We start from the raw sequence: 14,764 nt of genomic DNA, 5'->3' as shown, positions 1-14,764 counted from the left end.
TAATCCGGCATTGTGATGCCCCCGGCTCTGGTTTTCTTTTTCAATATTCCCCTGGCTATTTGGGGTCTTTTCTGATTCCACACAAATCTTAAGATTGTTTGTTCCAACTCTCTGAAGAAAGTCCATGGTATCTTGATAGGGATTGCATTGAATGTGTAAAATTGCCCTGGGTAGCATTGACATTTTCACAATATTAATTCTTCCAATCCATGAGCATGGAATGTTTTCCCATCTCTTTGTGTCTTCCTCAGTTTCTTTCAGAAGTGTTCTGTAGTTTTTAGGGTATAGATCCTTTACCTCTTTGGTTAGGTTTATTCCTAAGTATCTTATGCTTTTGGGTGCAATTGTAAATGGGATTGACTCCTTAATTTCTCTCTCTTCAGTTTCATTGTTAGTGTATAGAAATGTCACTGATTTCTGGGCATTGATTTTGTATCTTGCCACACTGCCAAACTGGGGTATGATTTCTAACAATCTTGGGGTGGAGTCTTTTTTTTTTTAATTAATTAATTAATTTATTTATGAGAGAGAGAGAGAGAGGCAGAGACACAGACAGAGGGAGAAGCAGGCTCCATGCTGGGAGCCCGACGCGGGACTCGATCCCAAGACTCCAGGATCGTGCCCTGGGCCAAAGGCAGGTGCCAAACCGCTGAGCGACCCAGGTATCCCCTCTTTTGGGTTTTCTATGTACAGTATCATGTCATCTGCAAAGAGGGAGAGTTTGACTTCTTCTCTGCCAATTTGAATGCCTTTTATTTATTTTTGTTGCCTCTTTGCTGAGGCAAGGACTTCTAGTACGATGTTGAATAGCAGTGGTGAGAGTGGACATCCCTGTCATGTTCCTGATCTTAGGGGAATGGCTCCCAGTGTTTCCCCATTGAGAATGATATTTGCTGTGGGCTTTTCATAGACAGTTTTTTTTTTTTTAAGATTTTATTTATTTATTCATGAGAATACACAGAGAGGAGACAGAGAGAGAGGCAGAGACACAGGCAGAGGGAGAAGCAGGCTCCATGAAGGGAGCCTGACGTGGGACTCGATCCTGGGTCTCCAGGATCATGCCCTGAGCTGTAGGCGGCGCTAAACTACTGAGCCACCGGGGCTGCCCTCACAGACAGCTTTTAAGATGCTGAGGAATGTTCCTTCTATACCTACACTCTGAAGAGTTTTGATCAGGAATGATGCAGTTATTTTGTCAAGTGCTTTCTCTGCATCTATTGAGAGGATCATATGGTTCTTGTTTTTTCTTTTATTGATATGATCTATCACATTGAATGCTTTATGAGTGTTGAACCAGCCTTGCATCCTGGGGATAAATCCCACTTGGTCATGGTGAATAATCTTAATGTACTGTTGGATCCTATTAGCTAGTATCTTGTTGAGAATTTTTTGCATCTGTGTTCATCAGGGATATTGGTCTATAATTCTCCTTTTTGGTGGGGTTTTTGTCTGGTTAGTGAGCAACTAACTTCAGCGTTCCATTCATTCACTCAAAGAATATTTACTATGCACGTGCTCTAGGTTGGGCACTTTTCTATGACTTGGAGATAAAGAACTAGACAAAATATACATTAAAAATTCAGATGAGGGTAGCCCAGGTAGCTCAACGGTTTAGCTGGCCTTCAGCCCAGGGTGTGATCCTAGAGACCCGAGATCGAGTCCCACATCAGGTTCCCTGCATAGGGCCTGCTTCTCCCTCTGCCTGTGTTTCTGCCTCTCTTGTTCTGTGTCTCTCATGAATAAATAAATAAAAATCTTTAAAAAAAACCCAAAAACCCAGATGATGAAACTACTATAGGTCATTTCTTTCAAACGTTCAGAGAATGACATTAATGGACAGAACAGCCACAAGGCAGGGTATATTTCATTGTGAAGACTGCTCGATAGGCTAGAATGGCGATCCCAAGGTTAGCAAGAAAGTGGGGGGGGGGATGGGGTCAAGGGAAGAGTCCCCTAAAATGAGGTCTCTGGAATTCAGACTGGCCCCTACTGAACGCTGCCTCTGAATCCACCCAGCTCTGTCCTCTGGTCCAAGCCACACTTACTTGATGCTATGCAGCTTTCTTGTGACTATCATTGGAAAGTCGACTTCAAAATATTTACTTGGGAGCAGATCTTCATCCTGAGGAAAGATACACAGTAAGTTTTCTACAGACACAAACACAGAAACACACATATTCAGAGACACACAAACACACACACAGTGAGATAAACACACATACACACAAGGACCCGCACACAGACACAAGAGACACACACATAGACACAGACACATAGATACAGAGAGAGACACAATTACACTCATATGCAGACATACACAAACACACACACACACACACACAGCCCTGCTCCCTCTTCTGCATACCCAGCCTGGTCAGCCCCAGGCCATCTGAGCACATACTCTCCATCTGTTGTGTCCAATCACTCACTCAGCCCTGATGACTATTCTTGAATGCATTCTCTCCTCAGCTCACCAACTGCACAGACTGTAGGGACATCCCTTTCTGGCCTCTTTTAATGACACGCTGGGTATTGCCTGCAGCAGCTCCTCACACTCCTTAGGCCTGGCAAGAAACAAGGCTTGTGACTTGAGTCTGCTTCTCTCTCTCTCTCTGTGTCTCTCCCTCTCTCTGTGTCTCTCATGAATAAATAAATACAATCTTTAAAAACAAAAAAACAAACTTTGATTTGTTAAAAACTCTTTGGACCAATATAATTATCAAACAAAAAAGCCTCCAGAAAATTTCGAGACCCTGTGTTATTCACCTCCCTCACTCCTGAGAAAGAACCTTTTCTTGGAAGGGGTACCTAGTCTTGGCGTACCTTGCTCAGAAATAAAACTCTCAGATGTATTAATTATTAATGAACCTACATGACAGAGGTGAGATACCAAATCATGAAATCAGGTCGAAAGGGTGTCAGGCAAGAAGGAGGCGTTTCTCCAGTGGCTTCTGTGACCACGGTCCACATTCTGCCAGCCACTGTGCTTTGTCCCGGGTCCTTCCCCCACAGCACGGTCTCTGAGGTACAGAGGCACCACCGCCCCATGTACGGCAAAGACCCCCCTGAACAACCACAGGGCTCCGTGCAGAGAACAGGAACGGAGCCTGGACGTGGCGGAGCTGTAGTGCACAGTTTGTTCCAGGCATCAACGCCACTGGCCGTCCAATCTGGGGAAGACACAGGCTCCTGCAGCACCCCCTTTCCTGATCTCTAACCCTCCCACCCCAGAGCTCTCACATTAATTCACGAGGTCCCATAACTGCCAGCACTTCATAAACGTTAGCTATCTTATCCTGAATGAATAGTGCAGAGGCAAACAATGACTACTCCGGCGGTGCTGAGGCTGATGGGTTCTCGCCTGAGTAACAGAAAGGTCGTGCGCACTGACAACCAAAGAATTCCTTATCAGGTGAACTGATTAGGGACAAAATGCCTATGCGGGTGCTGTTAGGCCCCCACACACTGATTTTTCTTGGTGTATGTCTGCAAGAAACCTGGGGAAACGCACGTACCCATCACTGCCACACGACGGACCTGATAGAAGAACTGAGAAAAATCTGTACGAACCTACAAAAAGGAAGGTGCAATCAGTGAAGGTGTCATAGGGAAAAGGTGGGTAGCTACGATTCTAGCCCGGCATCAAAGACCGGTGCTTCGGTCCTGGTTCCGCCACTAACGGGACCATCCCCTTTCCTGTGAGTGAGTGTAACGAACAATACCTATTCTTGATCCCTAACACAGGTGGGGGGAATCACATCAGGGTAGAGCTACAAAAGGGCTTTCTGTCATAGTACCTTCACCCAGCCTCGCTCATCTCCAAACTATACCGAACAACTGTCTTGATGACAACAAAATCTCAGTTGCTGTCAAGATGGTCAATGCATGGGCTGTCAGTCTCAGCAATTCCACTGGCAGGGTTCTTCCACACGTGCACACGCAATGTATACAAGGAGTTTGATCCTAAGCCCTGTTTGTAACAGCAAAGGATGACAAGCAAGATGTACATCCTCCACTATGGCCCTAGTGACATCATGTAGGTGGCTGATGGTGGCAGCAGGTGTAAGCACCTAGCGATGGGGCGAAGAGACCGGCAGCCGGTCACTGGATTCCCTCTGAATATATTTTTAACGTTCTTGAGCCACGCAGGCACCTTCACAAAACAAAACAATTTGGCAAACAAGAAGGGGAGTTTTTTTTTTTTTTTTAAAGATTTATTTATTTATTTATGATAGACACACTGAGAGAGACAGAGAGAGAGGCAGAGACACAGGCAGAGGGAGAAGCAGGCTCCATGCCAGGAGCCCGATGCGGGTCTCGATCCTGAGACTCCAGGATCGCGCCCTGGGCCAAAGGCAGGCGCCAAACCGCTGAGCCACCCAGGGATCCCCAAGAAGGGGAGTTTTAATATACCTTTAACCTCCAGAAGGTGGTATCCATCCCAGCCCCAAGATTTAGAATCTGACACTGACATTCTGTCTTCCGTAGAAAGGCCTTGATAAGCTGATCAACACCGTGGACTCGAGCAAAATATCCTGAAAGAGAGAGAGACACAAGCTATGGCTCATGGAGGTCAGACATCAGACATCCCTGCAAAGCCCACCCCAGGAGAACAGCAAAACAGGACACTTCTGTTCTTCTGTAGGGTCAGCGCTTTATCTGTGAAATTCACAAGAGTAACAGTGACTTTCAAATTCTATCACCTTTTAAAGCTGTTTGAACCAAAGCAAGTACACTCTATTTAATAGTGGAATTACCTATCTGAAAAATAAACTGTCCCATGATTTCACTTAGGAAAGACAAGTGTTTTGCAACAAAATATCAGATCTAATTATTCCTCTTCAAAACTTGCTTTTCTCCTGGCTAGGTGAAAGCTACTTAGGCCTGTGTTAAAAGTTAAAATAGAAGATCATGACAAAAATAGTTTTTTGGGGTCAGGAACGGGGCAGATAAATATAAAAGCAAAAAGGAAGAAAAAAGCAGTTTTTATCGTGTTCCCTTCATCTCCATGCCGAGTGGGTAAGAGCCTCTATGTTTATAAAATGGCCTCAGTGATTGGGGGAGAGAAAGGCACCAGGCAAATGTTGCTGAAAAAACTGAATTGTTCAGCTCTGTGGTGGGGAGCTGGAGCACAGGAGATGGGAAATCGAAGAGGGGGGAAAGGAATACAATCTGCATTCTAAAGCCCTGATGCTGAAAGGATGACTATCTTAAATCACATTGCAGTGGCATTTAGAGACTTATAGCAATTGGACATAGGAATTCTTTGTCTACTGATTCTCCTAATAAATAATTTGAGTTTGTATTTTATGCATCCAGTAAATCATCTTTATTGTGTGTTAAAGTATATCATCCACAACAGACTGGATGTTGGGGAAAAAATTTTAAAGATGCTCACCACAGGCTATTTGGGAAGGACAGATGGCTGCCAATCTTCCTGGGGCACCCAGCTCCTGACGCCCGATAGAGGGGCCCTGGCTCTGCAGCATCTGTTAGGAAAGCTGCCTCAAGAGCATGGGACGGAGGCCTGAGGCCTCTTAGCCAGGCATTGCCCCATCTTCCTGATGACTGGGTTCACCCTCGCCTCAAGTAACTACCCTGTCCCTATTCCCAGGTACCGCCACTTTAAAACTTTTAAACATATAAAAATGATCTTTAACTTCACCACAAAATAGGAGGAATATAAAATAAAATTATTGTAAAGATAGCATTTTTCACAAATCAGATGAACAAAGATAAGAAGTTTCATGATACGCTATGTTGGTGAGCATGTTGGGAAAGAAGCACTTCGAGAAACCACTGGAGAGAGTGAACACTGGAACTCTCTTTTTAAGAGGGAATCCCTGGGGGTGCTTGGGTGGCTCCGTCGGCTCAGTGTCTGCCTTCAGCTCAGGTCATGATCTCAAGATCCTGGGATCGAGCCCACATCGGGCTCTCTGCTCAGTGGGGAGTATGCTTCTCACTCTCCCTCAGTCCCCCAACCACTCTCTGTGCTCTCACTCTCAATGTCAAATAAATTTAAAAAAAAATTTTTTTTTAATTTTTATTTATTTATGATAGTCACAGAGAGAGAGAGAGAGAGAGGCAGAGACACAGGCAGAGGGAGAAGCAGGCTCCATGCACTGGGAGCCCGACGTGGGATTCAATCCCGGGTCTCCAGGATCGCGCCCTGGGCCAAAGGCAGGCGCTAAACCGCTGCGCCACCCAGGGATCCATTTTAAAAAATATGAAGAAAAATCATATAAAAAAAAATAGAACGAATCTCCAAAACTTCAGGCCTCTGTGCTAATGAGAGGACCTTCGGGAAGAAGGGGGCGGGGGTCACCACTTGCCTCTGTTAATTTCGGGAGCCTTCCTCTCCTTAGACAGTCTTACAAAATGCTGAATGTAAGGGTCATGCCAGTAGCCAATGCTGACTGCAAACCTGGAAGGGACGAAAGGAGGCAGGTGAGTAGAGGTCAGCAGGTTCAGGCCCATTCTCGGGAACCAGGTAAAGCAGGAAAATCACCTACGTCAAAAGGCCAACACGTGCACATCTGGCGCTCCATTACACATGTCAACAGGCGCAGCCATCCGTCTTGCTGCTCACACACACACAGCCCCTCACCCTCCCCACAGCGGTCATTTCTTCCCTCTCTTTCTTCATACGGCCAACTCCTCTCCCAGGACCCTAGAGAGCACATAACCTCACCTCATACCTCACCCAGGAGACCTGCCACCACTCATTCACTCCACAGCAAACTCACGGGTGAGAGCCACTCAGACAACTCTGCTCAACCAGAAGTTCTGTGTCCATAGGAAAGGAGACCGGAACCGTTGCGTAAGACTAACCACTACCTAAGGATTTCCCCCGACTCTGTAGCAGATACCGCTCATTCCACGTCCCTCGAGGAGGTCACGGTGGAAAATCCAGGAACAAATAAACACTACAGCTACAACCGAGAAAGTGTTAGAGTGGCCTACACTGCAACCTGGAAAAGGCTACGGGAGCCTAAATGCTTCCCAGCCGACACCCCAAGGAATCAAAGTTTTAGTGTTCTGAGCCAGGGAGCTGAAGCCCGGTTTACCACTGAAGGTCTTCTGGCAACCAGGAGCGGAGCCAGCCTTAGGACAATGAGAAGTAATGGCAGGAGCCTGGATCCCCAAGGCCACGCCAAGCCACTATGCGCCTGGAGTCTACTCTACCCCTCAATGGATATCTGTGAATTAAAACATGTCTTTAGCTTTTAAAGGGAGCCTGGGTGGCTCAGTCGGTTGGAGTGACCACTCTTGGTTTCCCCTCAGGTCATCAATTCGGGGTCCTGGGATCGAGCCCCACGTCAGGTTCCACACGTAGCAGGGAGTCTGCGCCAAGACTCTCTCTCCCCTCTTCCACTCCCCTGGCTCATTTCCTCTCTTTGAGACAAAGAGGTAAATCTTTTTAAAAAAAGTAATGATTAGGGATGCCTGGGTGGCTCGGCGGTTTAGTGCCTTGCCTGCCTTTGGCCCAGGGCGTCTCCCGGAGTCCTGCATCGGGCTCCCTGCATGGAGGCTACTTCTCCCTCTGCCTATATCTCTGCCTCTCTCTTTCTCTCTCTTTCTCTCTCTGTGTGTCTCTCGTGAATAAATAAATAAAATCTTTATAAGTAAATAAATAAGTAAGTGAGAAAGATGGGGTGAGTCTTGGCTTACTTGCACCCTGAAGCATCCTAAGTGATATCCTGTGTTCAGTAGCTCCTTTCCATTTGCTTGACGAGTAAGCTGAGAGGGGTAAGGCTGTGTGTGTGTGTGTGTGTGTGTGTGTGAGAGAGAGAGAGAGAGAGAGAGAGAGAGAGAGACACGTCTCCCAGCTACGTTCTTAGTGCCCAGAAGTGATATTGAATCTTCTCGTTATAGCCACGGACGAGGCTTCCTTACCCCTGCCCTGACTACAGTCTGTGCTAATCCACGACATTTTCCCACCCAGTCTCTCCTTTCTACCTTCCCACAACCACAGACACCCAGGAGGAAGCTATGCCTTCAGAAGGAAGCTACTCAACGCAGCAACTCCACAGAAACACATGAACTACTCACTAAGGGACTCAATTTGCTATACGCCCAGACGGTCCAAGGAAAACTGACCCACAGAGCTTTGCAGAGTGAACGGGCTCAGTTGTCTACAATAATGCTTCTCAAACAATGAACTGTGACCCATCCGTATCATAAACCAATGCCACAGTTTGCAAATCTCCATCTTAGAGAATGCAGTCAACTACAGGAAAACGGAAAATATCGGCATTCATTACACACTCTAAGAGGTAAAGGCTGTTTTGTGAAGCTTCTGTTGAAAGTGTGTGTTCAGGGGAGGAGTGCCCTGAAGAATGTGTTCCGCAAACAAACAGAATAAAATAGACTCTAAGCACAAAAAGCAGGCTGGTGGTTGCCGGGGGGGGGGGGGGGGGGAGGCCCATGGGCGCCCCTGGTGAAGGGGATTAAGAGGTACAAACATCCAGTTATATAAATGACCCACCAACACAAAAGCACAACACAGGGAATAGAGTCAGTAATACTGTAACAAGGCTGTACGGTGGCATAGGATGACTGTACCTGATCGTGGGGGGCGCTGAGTAATGTATAGACTCGTCCGATCGCTATGTCACACACCGGAGACTAATATGACATCGCACAGACCAACTATACTTCAGTAATTTAAAACACGAAAGAAAACGGTCTTCTCACTGATGGTGGTCTGAGGGGCACTGCCCTCAAAGGCACCGTCTGGCGCCATCTAGTGGTAGAAGCCATCCCTGTGGTTTGAGCAGGAACCACAGACTGGTGATGAGTCGTCCTCACAGGTGGATGTTTGGCGGGAGGGGCCCTTAGACTGCACCTGCTCAACCCTCACATCCAGGGCAAGATCCCTGCAACAACACCACGCCACTGCCTGAGCACGCCCCACAAAGAAGGCGCTGGCTCGCTCGCTCCACTGCCCAGCACTCGAACTGCTGAAAAGCTGACCAAGCTGCCTTCCTCCGGGAGCTCCTCCAAGTACTTCCTACTGCCCTCTCCTGGAACACAAGGAGCAGCGTCTGCATTGCCATCAGTTTAATACTGTGGATTCAGTCAAGCCATATTTGTTGAGCGTCGGCGAAGGGCCGGGCATTGGTTCACAGGGGTGAAGCAGGGCAGGGACAGAGACAGAAAGAAGAGCTTAGGTCAGAACAAGGACAACAGCAGGGGGGGATGGAAGGATCTACTTTAGAGAAGGTGAGAGAGAAGGCGTCTCTGAAGAGGGGATGGCTGAGTGGAGGGCGACACAATTGCAGAAAGCTGTGCAGAAGGCATTCCAGACAGGAGGAATCGCAGGTAGAAACGCTCTGGGGGCAGGAAGCTCCTTGGAATGTCCCAGTAGTAGCAGGAGGTAGGCAGGGAGGCTGAACAACAGCAGAGAAGCAGGAGACCCTGCTCAGAGATTTCTGGGGCATGTGTGTGTTTCTCAATGGGTCTGTTTAAACTTTCTCTACCCTACCAAATGGCATGTATCATTCTAAGACACCATCAACCGTTAAGACTCCGAAAAGAAAGAAGAAACACCGTTGGGTAGTTAATGGTTTCTCTGAGTGCTTACAATTGGAATTGTCTGCTTATCCAAAAGCCCGTTTGGACTTATTGGAACGGACTGCAAGGCAAAGGCTGCTGAAGAGGAGTTGCTTAAGTCTTCCCTTCCAGGATCTCTGGGAGTTTCTACACAACGATGATTGATCTTCGTGTCGCCAAGAGCACTGGCCAGCCTGCATTTCTTCTCAAGTGATCCTCAGCATCCACTCCGAGATTTCCTTCCAAGTCACCGACCCTGGGTTCTGTCACGGAGTCTTTCCTGATCTCATGCGAAGCTATCAATGGATGACCTCGAACAGCAATCAGGATTTGTGCTCCTTCTTCAAATGGCCCTTAAATGCGATGTGGACGGAAGCACCAGGGGCTGCAGGTGCAGCTAGCTGTCCAGCCAGGCCACGAGGGGCACGAGGAGCATGTCCACCTGCACAGATAATGACAACCCTAGCAGGACGTGGCAGTGACCGCAGGACATATCAAGAAGAAATCATGGGTGCCTGGGTGGTGCAGCCTGTTGGGCAACCGACTCTTGCTTTCAGCTCAGGTGCTGATCTCAGAGTCTTGACGGCAAGGCCTGCCTGCGTCGCGCTCTGCACTGGGCGTGGAGCCCGCTTGCGATTCTTTCTCTCTCCCTCTCCTTCTGCCCCTCCCCAGCACTGGTCAGGCAAGCTTGCGCATGCTCTCTCTCGCTCGCTCTCTCCCCCCACCCCAAGAAAGTAAATAAATAAATAAAACCCAAAGACTCAAAACCCTCAGATTTAGAGAGGCCTGTACTCAGCCTTCATTCATTCCACTGCTGCTTCTGAAATGTTCATGACATTCACATAACCTAATACTCCTTTATATCAACTCACTCTTTTAATACCCCGTCTGACGTGCCACCTAATATTTTCTCCAAACACACTCTCTAATAAATACCACTGATCAACATTTAAAGCATCTATCCTGTGTGCCGCCTAAAGTCATCTCACACTGCGGGAGATGTGTTTCCTGCGGGAAACACTGATCTGGTCCAACCTCCTGCTCATTCAGCAGCACTGACTCTGCCCTATTGGCACGCGTGTCGCCTGCAACAGTGGGAACTTCACAAGAAAGGTGTGACGTGCCTTCCCCTCGGTTTTCCTTCATCTCAGAGAATGGGAAGGGGCTCTCCCTGCTGCCCTAGCCGGTGTGAGGAGCAAGGCTGGCGCCTGTTCACTTCACTTCTACTCAACACTCATGACTGCTTACTATGATCCCGGACATTAGTTCAAAGGCTCAGCATAGAGGAACAGGTACGAAACGGGGAAGGACCTTAGGCAGAAGGCACCGATTTACAGAGGTCAAGGGTGTTTCCCTCGAGCTGTGCAATCTGGTAGGAAACTTAATTCTGCTGCTCTTCAAACCTACTTACCCACTTGGACTTAGATCCCTCCTCTACATTCCAGCTGCTTCCATGGTGTTTGTGTGTATGTGTGAGCGTGGATGTGGGTGTCTCGTTCTGTACGTATATACGCCGCATATATACATGTAACACAGCTACATAGACACTCACCTACAACGGATGTATAAGCAATTACAAACACCAATCCAATACTCTCAGAATCAAGTTTCAAGTTTGGAATGTTACCTGTGTGCTGCACACTGGCCTTTAAGATACTGCTTCACCCCTTATTTTTAAGTTTATCATTCACCTTTTGCATCATTTAGCCTCATTTTTTGGTTTCTATTTCCTGCTGGTTGTCTTCTTGGTTAAAAACGGAAGGCGGGAAACAAAGTCTTAAGAGAAACAGACTTTGTACCGAAACAGATTTTGAGTCTGTTTCCCTTCTTTTAAACTCTGCTGCTTTCCTCAAAGCACATAGGCAAGGTCTTAAGTGTTTAATTCCCCCAAAAGACAAAAAAAAACCACAAAAACAAAAACAGGGCAACCGGGGGGCTCAGTCGATTAAGTGTCTGACTCCTGATTTTGGCTCAGGTCAGGATGTCCAGGTCATGGGATCGAGTCCTGTGTTGGGGCTCCACACTCAGGGAAGAGTCTGCTTGTCCCTCTCCCTCTGCACTTCCCCTTCAAAAACTCTCTCCCTTTCAATAAATAAAATATTTAAAATGAGCTACAATTATCCCATTAGGTCCCAAGCAGGTCACCTCAATCTTCAGGTCAACATCCGCCCCCCCACCCCCACCCCATGGCCACCACCGCAGGAGCCTCTTGGGCACAGGGAGCAGCTGCTCCGCCCTAAGGCCGGCGGGGACAGGGCACATCTGACAGCTGAATCGATCCCGGAGGGCAGGCAAGGCTGGCGTGAAGCCACACTGGGGAAGCAAGGATGGGGCCGCCACACAGACCACATCAGGAACTTTTCAAATGCCAACAAGACGCCACGAGGCCAGGCAGTGACATGATGCAATGTGCCCTCCACAAACCTCAGGCTCCAGGGGCAGCTAGAGACTGAGGGAGGCACGAATCCCCGGAGGCGCGGCTAGCAGATGAGCACCATGGCTCGCACCACACGACCGTAACTCAGGCTCACAGGGCAGAAGCAGAGGTGGAGAAAAGGAGGGAGAGTCCAGAAATCTTTAGCAGATGACATCACAGGCTTGGGTGAAGGATCGATCGCACAAGGAAGGGGCTGAGTAGGAGCAGAGATCCAGGATGACTCCTCTCCTCTGCGCCGGTCAACGGAACGAACAGTGTGGCACCCTTCACGGACTTGGAGGGCTGTGGTAGCAAGGAGGAAAACACAGCCAGGGCATCTCGAGCATACTTTTGGAAATAATGAATCTGCCGTAATGCTGAGACGTCTACGTGGAGATTTCCAGCTGGCAGGGGGATAGCCAGAGTAGCGTGACAGGATCACCGAAAGCAAAGTGTGCCATGCCACGCACTGCAGATTCTAAGCTTGCGGCTGATGGGGAATCAAGAGGTGTCCAGTCACCCAGTGACAGGACAAGATTTCTGATCGCAAGTTACATTACCCTGGCCGGACAATGAACACTTGCGTAGCAGGGGAGCTGCACTAGAAGCAGACAGGACCTTAAGGACGTGTTGCAACAGGACCAGGTAAGAGAAGGGACCTGAGCCAAGGGAGGGGTGTGGCAGCAGGGAAGGAAAGAGAGCGGACCTGCCCTTTGTTGCCAACGCCGTCTCCCACGTGGCTGCTGGCTGCTGGCGATCGCTCTAAAACAAACCCAGAGCACGTCAGCTCCCCCACCCGAAACCCCTCGACCCGGGGCCCCTGGGTGGTCAGTGATTCAGGATCTTTCTTCAGCTCAGGTCAGGATTGCGGGGGCCTGGGATTGAGTCCCAGGGTCCTGGGATCGAGTCCCTCATCACGCTCCCCAGGGAGAGCCTGCTGCTCCCTCTGCATGTGTCTCTGCCTCTGTGTCTCTCATGAATAAGCAAATAAAATCTGGGGAAGGAAAAAAAAAAAAAACCCAGACAGGAAAGAGAAGCAACTCCTCGGCCCTTCCCGCACTTCGCCTCTGACTGTGGCTCCAGAACCCTACCCGCTCTGCAGCACAATGTCAAGTTCCCCTGACACAGCATGTGCTTCAATGTCCATGCGATATTCTTCTATCTGGCAAACACCTGTTCAGCTGACAGCTCACAGCATGCTGAGCACCCCCAGGGACTGTATAGAAGGAGGGAACACACCAAACAGCAGAACCGTAGGAGTTCTGGGGAGGCTGACTGGTTTCTTAACGTTATTTTCGGGGTTGCTGTGGCTGGAACCCAGGGTGGCAGGAACCAGCCCGATCCACACCTGGCACACATTCAGTAACTTCAACCAAGTAATACTCAGAATAGACGGAAATGAAGGGCGCCTGGGTGGCTCAGGTGGCTGAGTGCCCAGCTCTTGGTTTCAGCTCAGGTCCTGTCTCAGGGTCGTGACAGAGAGCCCCACGTTGGGCTCCTCGCTCAGTGCAAACTCTCCCTGAGATTCTTTCCCCCTCCCTCTCACTTTGCCCCGCCCCACCCACGCGTGCACGCACTCTCTGTAAAACAAATAAAATCTGTAAAACACAGAAAAAAGAAAGAATGGAGGAAAATCAAAGCTCGTGATAATAACTTAGTGAAGGTTTCTCACTGCGCCAGACCCTGTGCTAATAACTGCCTTGTGTCTTTTTCTCACTGAATCCTTACATCCCAAAGGTGGGTTACCATTCTCTTCCCCATTCCAAAGAGAGGACTGAGGCAGGAAGTTATTTGCCCATGGTCCTGCAAGGAATCCCGGCCTCACTAATTACTTGACTTTCTGGCGAGATTTAAGGGTTTAACACGTTACATTACACTGAGGATGCAGGTTATGGTATCACAGACCTTGCAGAACAGAGCCCTGCAAAATGTCTCAGAACATTAACGTACGGATTCTCCCAAGCTTGTTGCAGGTTTCTCAGATGAAGGAAAGCCCAGTGCAAGAACAGCTTTGATGAAATGCATCCAGATGGCAAACACACCTGGTCTTTACAGCAGGGCACCTAACCCGGAAGCTTCGGACTCAGTGAGTCTGCAATAGGATGTGAGCAACTGTGTGTTCTTTACAAAGCTCCACAGGCTCCAGTGATGTGCACTTTGGGAGAATCCTGCAATTCCGACCCGAAACTTCCCCTATTAGATGTCTCCAGACCTGCGGCGGGGCGGGGGGGGGGGGGGGGGGGGGGCATTAGAAACTGAGGCAGAGAAGAGCTGAGAAACTATAGAAATTATCCAATAAGAGCATTTTTACTGTTTTTTTAAGTAAGCAAGTTTGCAAAAACTGTTAGCGACGAATCTCAAATAAATCAAAATCACCAATACGTTTCAAGCAAACCTAACCGTAATACGCTACTGAAAAGTATTTTGTTTCCTTCTGATTGTTTCCTTGGCACTCCACATTCTCTTAGCAAGTAGAAGTGTATGGGAGGAAAATTATTTCTAATTCAAAGGGCTACACATACGGTCAACAGCACTTGAAAGGTGAAGAAGAAATGAAGTTAGGTGTCATCCATTAAAGTTCACAAATTTCGGGGCACCTGGGAGGCTCAGTGGTTGAGCATGTGCCATGGGCTCAGGTTGTGATCCAGGGGTCCTGGGATCAAGTCTCACAACGGGCTCCCTACAGGGAGCCTGCTTCTCCCTCTGCCTGTGTCTCTGCCCCTCTCTCTCTCTCTCACCGAAGAGTAAAAACTTAAAAAAAAAAAACAAAAACAAAAACCCTGCAAGACGGCC

General features: G+C 48.4%; 1 protein-coding gene across 2 annotated transcripts in view; it reads right to left on the bottom strand.

The window, feature by feature from the left end:
* Positions 1 to 14,764, bottom strand: part of LCMT1 (leucine carboxyl methyltransferase 1) — a 40,193-nt gene that overhangs the window by 23,986 nt on the left and 1,443 nt on the right. For both annotated transcript variants that reach the window (XM_072836244.1, XM_072836243.1), the window contains exons 2-4: positions 6,333 to 6,424; positions 4,414 to 4,535; positions 2,046 to 2,122 (exon numbers count right to left, since the gene is read on the bottom strand). In XM_072836244.1, the coding sequence (XP_072692345.1) occupies positions 2,046 to 2,122; positions 4,414 to 4,535; positions 6,333 to 6,424 (291 nt within the window). The remainder of the gene's footprint in view (positions 1 to 2,045; positions 2,123 to 4,413; positions 4,536 to 6,332; positions 6,425 to 14,764) is intronic.

The sequence above is a fragment of the Canis lupus genome, chromosome 8 (genome assembly GCF_048164855.1).
Source record: "Canis lupus baileyi chromosome 8, mCanLup2.hap1, whole genome shotgun sequence".
Taxonomy (NCBI): domain Eukaryota; kingdom Metazoa; phylum Chordata; class Mammalia; order Carnivora; family Canidae; genus Canis; species Canis lupus.
The sequence above is the reverse complement of the archived record's forward strand: the minus strand, read 5'-3'. Positions and strand labels throughout refer to the sequence as shown.